A 15,279-nucleotide genomic window follows, 5' to 3' on the forward strand; every position below is an offset into this window, starting at 1 on the left:
AGCAGTCACACCGGCTGACTGAGTGTGTGGACTGGCATGTGGCTAGCAGTATGTGTAGTGACCAGCAACAAATCACTACTCACACACCGCCAGCCAAAAGCCAGTCCACTCACACCGCAGTTACTTTTTTTTTTTTTAACAAACAAGAACACGCAAACCAGTTGGAAGTAAATACAAAACGGGAACTACAACCACAACAGCTCTAACTAAATACATCACACGAATGCCAACCGTGAAATCTGAACAAAAAATATAAAATGATACAGACCAGTCAGTTCAGTTTTACACTCATTGTTGCTCCCAAAAACTGTGTTGCGTGTGGTACTGTCACTTAGGTTCTCATGTCCTAAAGATACTACTGGATTCGGGTGGCAGAATGACCTGTACTGCGGGGGACTGGGTCTGATTCTGCACCATGTGGCACCTGTCGGCTTGATCTGGGTTTGTTCCAGCTAACTAGCAGTGCCTCATCTCGACCCAAGAGCACGGATGATTGGGGCAACCGGGCGCATGACATACATGACTCCTCAGGGGAATCCTGGTCACTCAGATCTCATCCACTTGTCTCAGGTACATTAGCCTCACATATGCAAGAACAATCAGAGGCAGAGTAACGTTCAATAGGGTTTTATTGAAATAACTGCATCTTAGATAATAATGCATGTATTGCAATAACTAGGACAATGAAGCACAATAAGATTAAAATTATGACAAGGAGAGTAAAACACAAGAATAACGCTATCATACTGTCACTAAGGTGTGTAGGGATAGTTCCTACCTAAGCTATGTTAGAGCACAGCATGTTGAGCTCTAATTCTGCCTTTCAGGTTCCCCCTGGGAAGACATCATCCCCCATACCTGACCAAGAGGCCTGTAGTCTACATAAGCAGCTGTAGCGAAGCGATCAGCAATCAGCACTCAGTTATGGTCATCTGGGTGGAATCTCCCTCTAACGTACATGGTAGTAGTGTTTTTATAATAAAACATCTGATGTTCTAAGAAAGGATCCCCACGTAAGAGTATGTATGTTTCTGTGAACATTAGAGACAACGTGTACCACTTTTGCCAGCAACCTATCGTACTGCAGCCTTGAGAAAAGCACAGAGTGAAAGAAATGACTTATTTAAGAACACAGTGCTGACCTAGGCAAAGAACAACTAGATAGAGAAAATAAAACAAGACCGCAAATGTGGCTAATGTTAAAATAATATAACAAAGCTAAATAAAATATATCTAGGTTAAAGTGCACAGCGACAGGCCTAGTTTGCTAAAATAACACGTATAAAACTATAGCTGAAATGGCTACACGACAGTACAGTCTAAAACATGCGGGAACACACAGCCCAGGTTTAGAAGGACACTCTGGGCAGTGCATATGACTCTCCTTCCGAACGCCTCTTGGCTTAAATAAAATTCAACATCTCTTACAGGAATTGTATTTTTTGGGTGTGGGAGGAATGTAATAAGCAAAGTAGCGATCTTTCAATTTAGCCACATCCTCCACCCCTCTAACTCTAGGAACACTTGGCTGTTCCACTACAACACAGCTGCCTATCACAGACAGATGAAACTGAACAAATGTCATCTTTGACTCTAGGGAACAATCTTTAAATACAACAAAAACATTGAAGGCTGCTAGATTAAACTAATGTATATCCAACGTCTTATACCAAATGTAAGTCTTACGAATAGCAGTGTTCCAACCTCTGATCTACTCTATCTACACCACCCATGTGCTTATTGTAGTCTAAAATGCACACAGGTTTGCGCACTTCAGCAACCTGACCCCAAAGTCACAGGTAAAGTAATTTAATCATGAATGGTAGTTAGCATGTAGACATTTCTCTTGTCTGCAAATTTCACAGCTAGCAGTTCATCACTACAGAAGGCACTGCACTGTCCCCTCAGTTTTTTTTTTTAAACAAACAAGCTCCTTTGGGTAACCTTTACGGTTAGAGCAGACTGTGCCAAAAGCAACAGCGTCCACTTTAAACAATTCCCTGAAAATTGCACAACAGTATAGAAGGTATCTTTGTATAAATGGTGACCTTTGTTAAAAAGTCTCCTACCAAGTTCCCACACAATTTTCTCACTAACTCCAGAAGTCGACAGACAACCAGGGGGGTCAATAGTGGAATCCCTACCGGTGTAAACCCTGAAATTATAGGCATAACCTGTACTACTCTCAAACAGCATATACCTCTTAATTTCATAACATGCCATCTTGCTAGGAATGTGCAGCCTAAAAACCAAACGGCCCTTGAACAGGACCCAAGACTAATCCACAGCTATTTCTTTCCCTGTAACAAAGATCTCTGAAAATCGTTGTACAAAGTGATCAGGGACAGGCTGAATCTTAAAAAGCTCAGAATCAGGGTGATCCTGTGGCAACGCTGAAGCATTATCAACAAATTGCAGCATCCGAAGCAGAAGATAATACCAATAACGACTCACGATTGCAGGAAATATGGCTTTTGCCATCAAGGGACTGGTAGACCAATATAAAGACAACAACGGCTTCCTTATCAAGCCCATCAAAATTAAGTCCACTTCTTCAACTCATCTGGATCCGTGGGAGTGCACTGGGTAGCTCTAGAGCGGGACTTAAGTCTGACACTTTTGTCCCTCAAATACTGTTCAGCTTACATATTAGTCTGTTCAGCAATCGCATCCAAAAATACATTTTCCATAAACCACTGAAATAAATTTATAGTCAAAAAGTCTTCAGTATTTATTCTACACCCTGCAGCACCAGTAAAGGCAGGCAACACTGCCTGCACCATTTTTAAGGCAACCCAGAGTGCCTAATAATACGTTGGCCGATCTGGAGGTGGGAGGGTGCAGAAACAGCCACAACATTTACCCCCAAAAGGGGAATGACCCTTGCCCAAGGAGCTGGGCCCCACAACAACATTGTGGCCCAAAAAAGAAATCCCTGGTGTCTAGTGGGCATTCCTGCTGCGCGATCATATCCCCATGCGCGATTGTGCAGCAGGAATGCACTCCAAAGAGACATAAGGCCCGATTATGACCTTGGCAGTCTATTGACCGCCAGGGTTGCAGTGGCGGTGGTCTGACCGCCACGGTTGTGCCGCGGTTGGGCCACCAGCTCCACTAGGACACCGCGATCTGATGGGATGGCAGTCCTGGCGTTCCTAATCTGCCAGGCCAGTGCCGCCCTGGGGATTAAGACCCCCCCTCTCCGCCAGCATTTACATGGCACGGTTACATGGCGGTAGCACCGCCATGTAAAGGCTGGCAGAGACTGGGTGCAGGGTGCCGCAGGGGGCCGATGCACTTGGCATGGGCAGTGCAAGGGCTCCCCTGGCCAGCCCCATTGCAAAGTTCACTGTCTGCTTTGCAGACAGTGAACTTTGCGACGGGTTCTGGTGCACCCTGCGCACAACAGCATTGCTGCTGGCTTGATTAGGAGCTGGCAACAATGGTGTAGGCCATTTCCCGCTGGGCCAACTGGAAACTCATAATGGGGCCCGTGGGGACGTGGCTGCACTTGTGGCAACCTGCCCGTCGGGACTTCAGCGGACGGTGTAAAACGTCCATCGAAGTCATAATGACCCCCATAGTCTCTTCCGCTGCCATCCCTGGTAGGGGTTCAGAGGGAGGGCCATGGAGGGAGCACCTGCGCTTCCTCCGTGGGTGGGTGCCAGGACGACTGGGAGCTGTCCTACGCACACGTCTCCACCGTGTCATTGGATGGCTCCTAGGTGTCCGACGCACGGAATGGGTTAAAGGCAGGAAAGGTTTGGATGTACGGTTCCGTGGCCATATAAAAATCATAATTTGCCTTCATATGCTATAATAATCAAGAATGAGTTTGTGGTAGCTTAATAGATAGTGATCGGTAAAGTTTGAGCTGGAATTACTCCACAGATACTGCGTCAGTTACATGATCCACAGTATTTGTTTTCTCCAGCTTCCATCTCTTTTCTTGCAGCAAGGACGGGAGCATCTTTAGATCGGTGGTGGTAAAAAATGTAAAACCTGCCTGACTTTCTTTCCTCTCTTGAAACGTCAGCCCTTCCTGGTGTAAGGGGGAACATCACTTACAATGCGGTAAATGCAACTAGATGCAATTACCACAATGCCTTCAAAACGCATATGCGTTTACCACGCATGCCTTTACAACGGATATATCTGTACCACGCATGCCTTTACAGCGCATTTAGTTGTAAAGGAATGAATGGTAAAGGTTTTAAAGGTAAGTACAGGTAAGTATTAAGTGGGTTGAGAGTGGTGTATGCATATGTAGTGTTTAGGGTTGGTAACAGTTATTGGTAAATGCATTTTTTAAGTTTTAGGGTGAGAATTGGATTTTGGGTTGCAAGGACATTTTTAGGTTTTAGGGTGGGTATGGGTTTTTATGTGGTAAGGGCATTTTTAGGTTTTAGAGTGGGCAGGGGTTTTGGGGTGGTAATGGTATGTTTAGGCTTTAGGGTGGGTATGGGTTTTGGGTTGGTAAGGGCATTTTTAGGTTTTAGGGTGGGTATGGGTTTTGGTGTGGTAAGGGGATTTTTAGGTTTTAGGGTGGGTAGGGATTTAAGGGTGGTAAACCCATTTTTAGGTTTTAGGGTGGGTATGGGTTTTGGGGTGGTAAGGGCATTTTTTGTATTTTAGAGTGCGTCTGGTTTTTTTTTGTGGTAAGGACATTTTTAGGTTTTAGGTGGGTATGGGATTTGGGGCTGTAAAGTGTGTTTAGGTTTTAGGGTGGGTATGGGTTTTGGGGTGGTAAGGTAGTTTTTAGGGTTTAGGGTAGGTAGTTTTTTTGCGTGGGGTGGAAAGGTGTGTTTGTGTGTGTGTGTGTGTATATATATAATAATGTGTGTTATACTTACCTCTGCTTATTACTATGTATATGCCTTTACCAACTATGCATTTACTACAAAGTTTTCGTGGTAAACATGCGGTAAAAGCATACCCGTGGTAAGTGCATGCGTGGTAATCACCATGCATGGATTTACTGCGTTGCAAAGGCATGCATTGTTCCATCATACATCCGGTGTAAGAAACAATATTCAGGTAGATGGCGCTAGATGATTAGAGCCAGTAATCTATACGCTTGTCAGTTGTTGTCAAATCCTGTCTATGGAAGCGGGATCGAGAAGAATATTAGATGTGAATGGGGTGGCCATTATCCACACGCCATACCTTGTCTCTGATGTACCCATAGGACGTGAGTCCTCCAGTCGGCATGCCCAGTTCTCCAATTTGGTGCTAGAGCGGCTCCACCATCCAGAGAAACAGCAATTAGGGCCTTGGAATTGCCCCCCCCCCCCCCCCCCCCCCATTCTCCTACCACTGGGCCACACAAGACTGCCTCGGCTCCCACCTCACTACTCCTGTAGGGGTGGAGGAGTAATGTAGTCAACGACGCTCTGCTGATCGTGTTGGGCTTTCCCTGCAACAGCACACGGCATGGCTGTGCCAGACTCTTCGCCCTCGGCCCGGCTGCTGCAAGGTGCCTGAGTCGGCGATGAGGCCCTCAGTCCTTTCTCTCCAGGGTCTTCAGATACCGCCGGTAATCTGATAGTATCCTGAGATGGCCGTGTCCTACAAGATTGAAAGGAATGCTCGGGTTGGTGCAGAGCCACTCTTCCTGGTCCTAACAAGGTTTTGCGAAGCCAGTAGGCTGCACGTTTTTGCTGTGCCAAGGTAGACATAAAAGCTTTGCCAGTGCTGGTCCGTGAACGGGTGCCAGTCATCCAATCAAAAGGATGATAAAGCATGTATGGGGGCAAACTCAAGAAGCAGGAAACACATCAAACCAGCAGCAAACGAATGAGAGTGGCAAAACATCCAACCAATGGTAAATTATGGGCTTGCCCATGACCTACTGTAAGCATTCTTATTGTTCACGTTTAGTCTTCAAGAACAGATAGCTAAAATCTTTCTGTTGATGGGACTTAAAAAAAAATCTCAGACATGTGTGCGGCTATTCTTTTCCAATTGAGGACTGAGCTGTGGCCATCCTTGTGCATTTATGAAGTATGACGATTGTTCTCGTGAATCGTATGTTGAACAAAGAGTAAGTTCCACGGAAAATTATTCATGTTTTTTGGATTTCTCAGAAGCTGAACCATTAGTACGTTTCTATTTTCAAACGTACTAGATCTGCTCTTGCTAACCGTTCAGTGGGGATGGTATTATTATTTACCTATTGAATCCAGCAACACCTATAGATGAGTTCCAAATCCCTTGCTTTGGTTCATCCAGAGAACGCACACACTGTAGAAAATTAAGGAAGAGCATGCCTAATGCTTTAAAAGTTACAGTATCGACCTGAGGCAGACAGCAAAGACAGGACATTGTCTTCCAAGGGAGCTGATCGGCAATTCTGTTGTTGCCTTTTCTGCAACCACGCGGTTTTGTAAAGGTCTGCAGGCTAGCAAGATAACAAAACATAAGTGAGACTGAGTATCTCTTCACTGGCGCTGCAATTTGATGTTGTGTTTTTTTTTTGTTTTTTTTTAATACTGCTTACACATTGAACTGTTAGGGACGATTGTGTTTGCCAATTTCCCAGGCGCATTAATGTTTTTATATGTTTTTTGATAGGTATCAAAAAAAGTGGCAGACCTCATTCTGGAAAAGCAGCCTTCTTATGTAAAGGTGAGAACTTCACTGTATTCTATTACATCTTAAAACGTTTTAGAGCTAATATTATTTTCTCGGTTTTGAGATTCTTTTTAGTTTTTGATACTTTCAAACTTGCAGTGTGAGAGAACATTGTCTGGTGTTTTCTTGTACTTTACCATACTCTGCTGAAAAATAAATAGGTTACAACTTGGATAACATTTACAGTGACAAACCTTTATATCCACCCAGCGGATCAAATCGTGCTACGATCAGAGCAATTCGTTCAGTGCTCATGTCAATATAAGATTGATGTGAATGGTTGTTAGTTTGATGGTGCCACAGTGTTTAAAATCTCAATAAGTCTGCAAGTCAATGACGCTCGCATTTTAAATGGTATGACTCAGTGTTATAGTTCTTACATGAATACTTGTCGTGAATGCAACATCTTGGTTAGAAGAACTGAGCAGTCATGCAAAAGTTCCAAACTTGTACTTGACATGTATTTTATTTCAGCAGAATGCATTTTGATTGGAAATAGAGCGTATGTATATATTTAGTCTTTTATTTAGTTAGTTTTTGTTGTGAGAATATATGAGAAGGAAATTTACACAGAAAAGTTTTTGAATATTTTTCAATACACTTTTGCATTGTAAAGGATGCAAGTTTCTGCAGTTCTCATTGTGTTTTTTAAGCATAGATTTGCAGACGAGGCAGCACTGCTGTTGTAAGATTCAGGCGGTTCTTCTTCTGTTTGAACCACAGTACTAACAAATCTTCAATCTCTCTCCATGTTGTTCCTGCACTAGTGTAGGTACTTGTACCAATGGTTCGAATATGTGTGTTTCCTGTCGTTCTAACTGCATTCATGCCTCAAAACCAGAGCTCTCAGAAGCAATGCTCCATGCCACCTCAGTTGACTCAGCTTCCTGGCACAAGATGCCATGCCTGGCAGACCCCAACACCAATGACACAGTGCTTTATTTGATCTACACTGAGACATCTGTGATGGTGGTTGAGAATAAAGTAATTTTTCCTGTGGTGGCCGCAACCACACTTTTCCTCCACACCTAAACCCTTTGTAGCCAGGTCCTCCTTGGCCGTGGCACCAACGAGACTGGTAGTGATAAGCCAGATGACTTGCTTCATGTTGAAAAGTTTCACATGCTGTCCATTGAGGTTGGAACTCTACTGCTTGAGACTTAACTCTACTTGGGTTCCAGGTCCTCCAGCAGGTGTTGGTACACTGGAAGAAAGCCCTTCGAAGCCAGCTATGTTAAGGTCTCTCGGCCAGATGTAAAAAAAAAAAAAAACCTTTTGCGTTTCTTAACGTTCTGAATCAGTATTTCAGGTCGCTAAGAAGTGCAAAACAGCCTTTTCTGATGTACAAATGTAGAAATCGCAATTTGCGATTCTCCTAGAATAGGAAATTCATATTCTGATGTACAAAGCCTTTCCTAAATGCGATTTGGACATTTAAGAAATGCAATTCCCATTGACTTGAAGTCGATGCTAACCATGTGCAATTTAAAAAAAAAAAAAAAAGCACTGTAAAATGCTTTTATTAAAAATTGCAACAGATCAAAATAGTGTGCTCTACATATGCACCACTATTTTTGGGGTGCGCCAAGGGGGCCTTTTGCCCATTGCCATCCTTGGTTTTGCGTCTCCCAAATACCGATTTCCTAGAAATCATTATTAAGGAAATGCAAAACCGTCCCATTGACACAAATACAATGGGATTCCTTATTTGCGATTTTCCAATAGCGAATCCTACTTTGTAGGAATATATATCAGGGAATCTGTATCTCTGTACATAGCATTTTAAATTTCATGAATAGTGATTTTTATGAAGTCGCTATTTAGGAAATGCAGAATTGCAATTTAGGACATCTGGCCCTCTGTAATGTAAGTTAGAAATCCCCACACTCAGTCTTTTGTTGTAATGTTTAAAGGGAAGCATGAAGTCCTTCGACGCTGATATTAAGGCTGTTTGTCTCAAGAACTTGAGTATAAAAATGCCCTAATGTAGTGGTCTGTTGCTTACATGTGTTAATACTAATTCAATTATGGAAAGCTAAGAGTTCTACCTCTTGCACAAATTTGACAGCTGTGCCTTACTGCCACCTGCCTTTTTAATATAAATATGCATTTAAGCTTATCCTCTGAAAAGAAGCTAATAACATGCAGGAAACCTATAGATATGGATGCAATAATGTTTCCTAACAACAGCAAATAAGAATGAAGCCTTCAGACAGAAGGCTAAGGACCATGTCACTGACATTCCTTGTTCAAGGCAGGTCAGTGAATCGAGCCACTTGATTGCAGCAGGACATGTGCCTGCAATTACCAGTCCCATCTTGATTGTGTGATCTGAGGGTCCAACTTGTAAACAACCATGTTTTCCCTTCTCCCTGATATTTTGGTATGCCTGGTATTTGTAGGTCCTGTGCTGAGAAAATGCCTATCTCAGTGTTTCAGGTTAGGTGGAAACCGATCAGGAAAACAGCAGCTGAGCATCACTGGCGTTAACAGAGGCTACGGCTAAAAATGTCCAGTTACTTCCCTGGGAGCCTGACAGTCCCCTTCGGTCCACCTGAGGGTATGCACACTAGTGCAGTGGTGGTTAGGAAGAAGATGTTCCCTCTGCCACCACCGCTTGACGTCTCAGCTGTGTTCTTCTTGGTCAGGATTGCTCTACTGTTAATTTTCCATCGCTCACACCCTACCTCTGTTTCCGGAGCTTCTGAAGTAGGTAAAGTTGCTCGTTTTAAAAGCTGAACAGCATGTCATACCCTTCTAAACAGGTAACTGCTTTACTAATAAGGAAAAACAGAGGTGTATTCTGGTCCACACTAGATGTTTTTGACCTGCAACATATCCGTCGCCTACTTCAGTGGTTCTTGCAGTTCATAACAATGATTAGTTACAGCTGGTAACTGAGTGGGAGCAGATCCAACAGTACTCCAAACTTTGGACCCCCCAAAATGTACCTCATCTGTTATCCTACAGCTTAGTAAGTGTGTCAAGGCACCTCCTCAAATATTTTATCAGCAGCGTAAAATAGTTCAATAAGTAACAGGGCCCACCTAACAAATTAGTTCTAGATCAATGAAAAGTTAGATTTTTATTACGAAAATGTAAAATAAGCAGTAGACAGCCAATGCCATAAAGGCTCTCAGATGTAAAGATATACAGAGTATGCAAAATCAGGAAAGATTCTAAGTCTCAATTGGCAGCCAGATCATCAGAAAATCGGACAGCATCCCTAGCTGCACAGGGAAGGGTTTCCAATACACAATTCTTGTTATAAAATTAGTCAAATTACAAAATCATTGTGGTGTAAGCAAACGTTCCAGTTCTTTAGCAAATTAGAACACAAACCTAATACACGTAGTTACCTTAATACATAAGCACCATTCCAATTCCTAAAAAAACTATTCAACACCATCTATGCTAATGTCATCCAGAAGTGTATGAACAAATATGAAACACTGAACAATAATACTTTCTCGCAGTCAATAAGCTCAGTGAGGACATGAATGAGATAGATGATTGTTGCAGTCTTAAATCTGTACCATGGAAAGTTCAACACTAGCAGGACAACTACTGCAGTGAAAATAAACCATTATTTCATTGTTTAACTGTGTGCTCTGAAGCCTCTGGAGAGAGGATGTGTACTGAGGGGGCAGAGGTCACAGGAGTGGGTAACAGAATTGCATCCATCTTGCTCCACTTTGTGTTTTATACAGAAATATGGCCTAACTCAAACATTTTAGTCCTTTCACTTCTATACATCAAAGGGAATTGTTTCAATTGTAGCTATCGTAATTCAGCTAATATATGAAGGAGTATGTGTAAAATGGCATGCTGTACGTTCTTATAGGTGCACAAAACATAAACTTGAAAAAACATTTAACAGTGGCAGCAAGCATTTTTAATGTGCCTGTCTGTCCGGATCAGTGAAAGTTAATCTGGTCTAACATGCCAAATCAGCTTTAATAACACAAATCACTCACCATTTGTCCTCAAGACAGCATTGGAAGTATTGAAAATATTGTAGCTTTCAAAGTGGCATTTGTAGGGCTGTAAAAGGCCCGTTTCAGTCTTTGCTTGTATCACTACCTCTATGAATTTCCAAAGACCATGGGCCAGATGTACAAACATTTTGTTCTGCTACTCGCAATTTGTGATTTTTTGCAAATAGAAAATTGCGAGTCGCAAAACAAAATGTGACAACGGTGTCAACCACACTGTTAGCGATTCGCAAATGAGTTGCAAGGGACTTGCCTCATCAATATTCATGAGGCTGGTTGCAGTTTGTGACCCATTTGTGAATGGCAACAGTCACTGGGATCGTGGCCTGCTGTGGTCAGCAGTCCACTGTGTCTGTAGTTCCTTTGTCAATAAAGCATTTTTTTTTTAAAAGCAGCCCTTTTCCTTAAAGGAAAATTGAGATGCATGCAAAAAACAAAAATGAAAAGTTACCGGTTATTTTTTTCAGAGTAGGCAGTGGTCCACAGGACCACTTCGTACTCTGAAAAATTGTTGGTGCCCCCATTCACAAAGGGGAAGGGGTCCCTTGGGGACCCCTTCATGTTTACAAGTGGGTTACCACCAGTTTGAAATTGGTGGTAACTGCGATTGTTTTGCGACCGCTTTCACAGTCGCAAAACAATCATACATGGGACAGCAAATCACAATTAGGAAGGGATGCCCTTGGCACGTCCCTTTGTAATTGCGAGTCGCAATCCCTATTTTGGGAGTCAGTAACAGGATACCAACTCGCAAAATAGAGATTGTACCATTGTGCGGTCGCAAAAGGCGAATTCCGCACAGACATCTTTCATTATTCACCTGGCAAGTGTAAACACAGGCAGAAAGGCCTTGATTTCTGTTAGACCTGACAGCCATAGGGTGGTTATCTCCCCAATTTTTGTCCTACCTCCCTCCACTTTTCTGACACTGTTGTTGCTGGTTTTAGGACTCTGCACACTTTACCACTGTTAATCAGTGCTAAAGTGCATATGCTCTCTCCCTTAATCATGGTAACATTTGTTCACTCTCAATTGGCATATTTGATTTACTTATTAGTCCCTAGTAAAGTGCACTACATGTGCCCAGGACCTGTAAATTAAAGGCTACTAGTGGGCCTGCAGTACTGATTGGCTTCCCACATATGTAGCCCCTTAACCATGTCTCAGGCCTGCCATTGAAAGGTCTGTGTGTGCAATTTCACTGCCACTCCAACTTGACTTTTACAAGTACTTGCAAAGCCTTAAACTCCCCTTTTTCTACATATGTCACCCCTAAGGTAGGCCCTAAGTAACCCCTAAGGTAGGGTGCTATATAGGTAAATAGCAGGACATGTACATATGTTTTATATGTCCTGGTAGCGAAAAACTCCTAAATTCGTTACCACTACTGTGAGGTCTGCTCTTTTCATAGTCTAGCATTAGGACTGCACTCATATACTTTTTGAGTGGTAGATTCTGATCTGAAAAGGGTAACCAGGTTATAATTAGTATGGCCAGAATGTGCCTTACATATTGTCTCCAGTCAACGTCTGGGCTAGGCTGGTTGACAGCTTCCTTGTGCGTTTCACCCAGACAACCACAAACACAGGACACTCATCTGCATACTGAATGGGTCTTCCTGGGCTAGAAGGGTGAAGGGCCTGACACTTACATTTCAAAAGCTAGTGGACTGCCCTCACACAATGGCCTGCCAAACCCTCTACTGGGACCCTGGCAGACAGGACTTGCCTGAAAGGAGAACTTGTGCGCTTCAAAACCACTCTTTGAAGTCTCCCCCACTTCAGAGGCCTTTGTGGGTATATAAACTGGGTCTCTGACCCCACCAACTCAGACACTTCTGGACCTGCACTTGCAACCTGTCAAGAGGAACTGCCTAGCTGTGCAAAGGACCCATCTGGTCTGCTTTGCTGAAAAGGACTGTTGCCCTGCTGGCCTCTCACTGTGCTGAGAAGGACTCTGCCTACCCCAAATGTGCTCTCCAAGGGCTTAGATTGAGCTTGCCTCCTGTTTTTTGAAGAATCAGGGCAAAAAAAACTTCATCCCTTCAGGAAGCTTCTTGTGCGCCAAAAATCAACGCACGGCCTGCCGGAAAGGACGCACAGCCTGCCTTGCGACCAAGCCGAACTGGAGCAATGCAGCCCGACTTCCGAAGTGGAACTTCAACGCAGCACCTGCCTTGCAGCAGAAAATTTGACGCATTGCCTATCGGATCAATGCAACACCTGTACCTTCTTCCAGAATGTCAAGGATTTCCCTGCATCGTCCCTGGGTGTCAAAAAGATCCCTGCATCGCAGTGAGGCACCAAGACAGCATGCTGAAAAACGACGCAAGCCCCTTGCAGCGAGGAAAGAAACAGTGCATTCTGTGCCACGTCAGAAAATCCAACGCATACCTTATTTTTCCACGCACCACCTCCTCTGCGGTCGCTGTGCATGTTATTTTTTACACAAACCGGGTACTTCATGTAACCAAGATACAACTAGTGATTTCTAAGATTTAAGACTTTTAAAACTTGCAAAAGTGATATTTCAACTTGTGCTTATTGGATCTTTGTTGTTTTGACCTTCTTTTATTCAGATAACTATTATCTGTTTTTCTAAACCTGTGTGGTATATTTTTGTGGTGTTTTCACTGTGTTAGAGTGTGATTTATTGCTCAAATACTTGACACATTGCCTTCTAAGTTAAGCCTGACTGCTCTGCTCAGTGTCAAGCTACCAGAGGGTGGGCACTGGGTAATTTGGATTGTGTGTGATTTACCCTGAATAGGATTGTGTCCCTACTTGGACAAAGGTGTATACCTCTGCCAACTAGAGACCCCATTTCTAGCACTTTCTGACTTCAAAGTCCAACATTGACCTCACACAGATGTGTTTACAAAAAAACTAAACACAAATTGCAAAAACATAGTTTGCTGTATGTACTTGAGTCTCAAGCCTAAAGGGGATGGTCTCATGCTACACTGGTGGAGAGGTTTCTATATCCTATCCAATGATCCCCTTTTCAGAGGGTAAATCAAAAGGTAAAAGAGAAGATGACAGCTTCTACTCGTGATCGCTATGTGGCTTTGTCAGGTATTTTTCTTGAGCATCCTGCACATCTTCCTGGGATAGCCCATCTGGCATCATCTCAGTTTATTTCATGTTAGGTCAGTCAGGGCAACACACTGTAGATTTCTTTTGGCTCTCAGTAGTTCAGAAACACCTATGTAGCATTAGAGTAGTGAAAGCAGACAAGTGGCGCCCCACAAGTCTATGCTGAAATTCCACAGAGGAAGTCTGCATTAGGGGTCTATCATTGCCTTTCAGAGATGTAAGTATTTGAGTGGGATCCCGGCATACTTTTCCTTAATCAAACACATACAGGAAATATGGGCCAGTATTTCATAAGGATGAATCCGAGCTCTGGTGACCATCAGAATAGCTATTGAGCGGCATGAGACCCTGCACCACTGGAATCTTTAAACAGCGAGTCTTTCTCAAACCAAGACCTCTGAGCACTCAGCAAAGGGCTTGCTGTCAGTCGAAGCTTTCACAGCAGCCAGTGTTTCATCATCCAACCTCGTCTTGGAACGAGTAATCGCAGCAACAGTAGCCGTGGCTAATGCTGAGTTGTCTGCTTTGTCAGCCTCGGTGTTTCTTGCAACGTGTATTCCCACATGTTGATGGCCTTTTGTAACATGGATGTTTGGTAGCATCTCCTTTAAATCTGCTTACTTCCCCCACAGGAAACTGTTTAATGGCGTTTCCTTTTGAATCTCTGAAGCCATTCTGGCACCAGTGATGCAGGTATTCATTAATGGACTGAGCAAATTAGTATGAATCACACACAAGGAGTGTCATAAGGTCAGGATCCCTATGTTCCAGTGACAATATTAGAGCCTTAAGCTCTGTCAATTCTGCAGTGCAGTCCCCTAAGGGCTGGATTTTCTAAGGAAGGGGTCACCTCAGCTCTGGACACCTTAAGGGCTGTCCTGGCTGGAGGGTGACTCCTCCTTGTTCTTCTCATTATCTCCTCTGGACTTGCCGCCAAAAGTGGGGGATGTGTCGGGGGGAGAGGGGCAGGCCTCTCATTGGAAATTAACTATGCTCGTGTGTACCCCTTCTGCCCCTCCCCTTCAGATTGTTTTTCTAGTGTCTTATCTTTGTACAGTTTCTCCTTAATTTTGAAAACTGACTGTACCGTACATTTTCCCTTACGGGTCTAGGGTAGAAACTGACAACCCTTAATAAGGGTGGTCTTGTCTTTTGATTTTTGATGAGTGGCTGTGTACAGACCCTCTTCACCTGTGAAGAAGTTTACACCCAAGAATGTAAGTTCAGTGTTGGTAAACCTCAAAAATGGGTCATGGTTATCGAGCCAGGGAAAGTGAGGTGCAATAGAATCCTGCTCACCATCCCAGACCAGATTATATTGCCAATACATCTCTTCCATACAAGTGTCCTGTCATGTAAAGGGTTGTTTTTTTCTGAAAATTAACTGCCACACTTGGGCAAAGGTACAGCCCATGGATGTACAGTCTGTCTGTTTGTAGAGAATCCCTTCAAATTCAAAGATGTTTTCCATCACTGCCATTCTAGCACACTTTAAAATAAAATGGTGCTGCGTACTATCTGTCCAGATCTCCTGGAGCAAACTATGTTCCAGAACT

The 15,279-nt window shown here is 43.4% G+C and overlaps 1 protein-coding gene across 2 annotated transcripts in view; it reads left to right on the forward strand.

Moving 5' to 3' along the window:
- VPS50 (VPS50 subunit of EARP/GARPII complex) overlaps positions 1–15,279 on the forward strand; it is an 880,308-nt gene that overhangs the window by 123,582 nt on the left and 741,447 nt on the right. For both annotated transcript variants that reach the window (XM_069211661.1, XM_069211662.1), the window contains exon 5: positions 6,574–6,627. In XM_069211661.1, coding sequence (XP_069067762.1) covers positions 6,574–6,627 — 54 coding nt within the window. The remainder of the gene's footprint in view (positions 1–6,573; positions 6,628–15,279) is intronic.

Source organism: Pleurodeles waltl, chromosome 10 (genome assembly GCF_031143425.1).
Source record: "Pleurodeles waltl isolate 20211129_DDA chromosome 10, aPleWal1.hap1.20221129, whole genome shotgun sequence".
NCBI lineage: Eukaryota > Metazoa > Chordata > Amphibia > Caudata > Salamandridae > Pleurodeles > Pleurodeles waltl.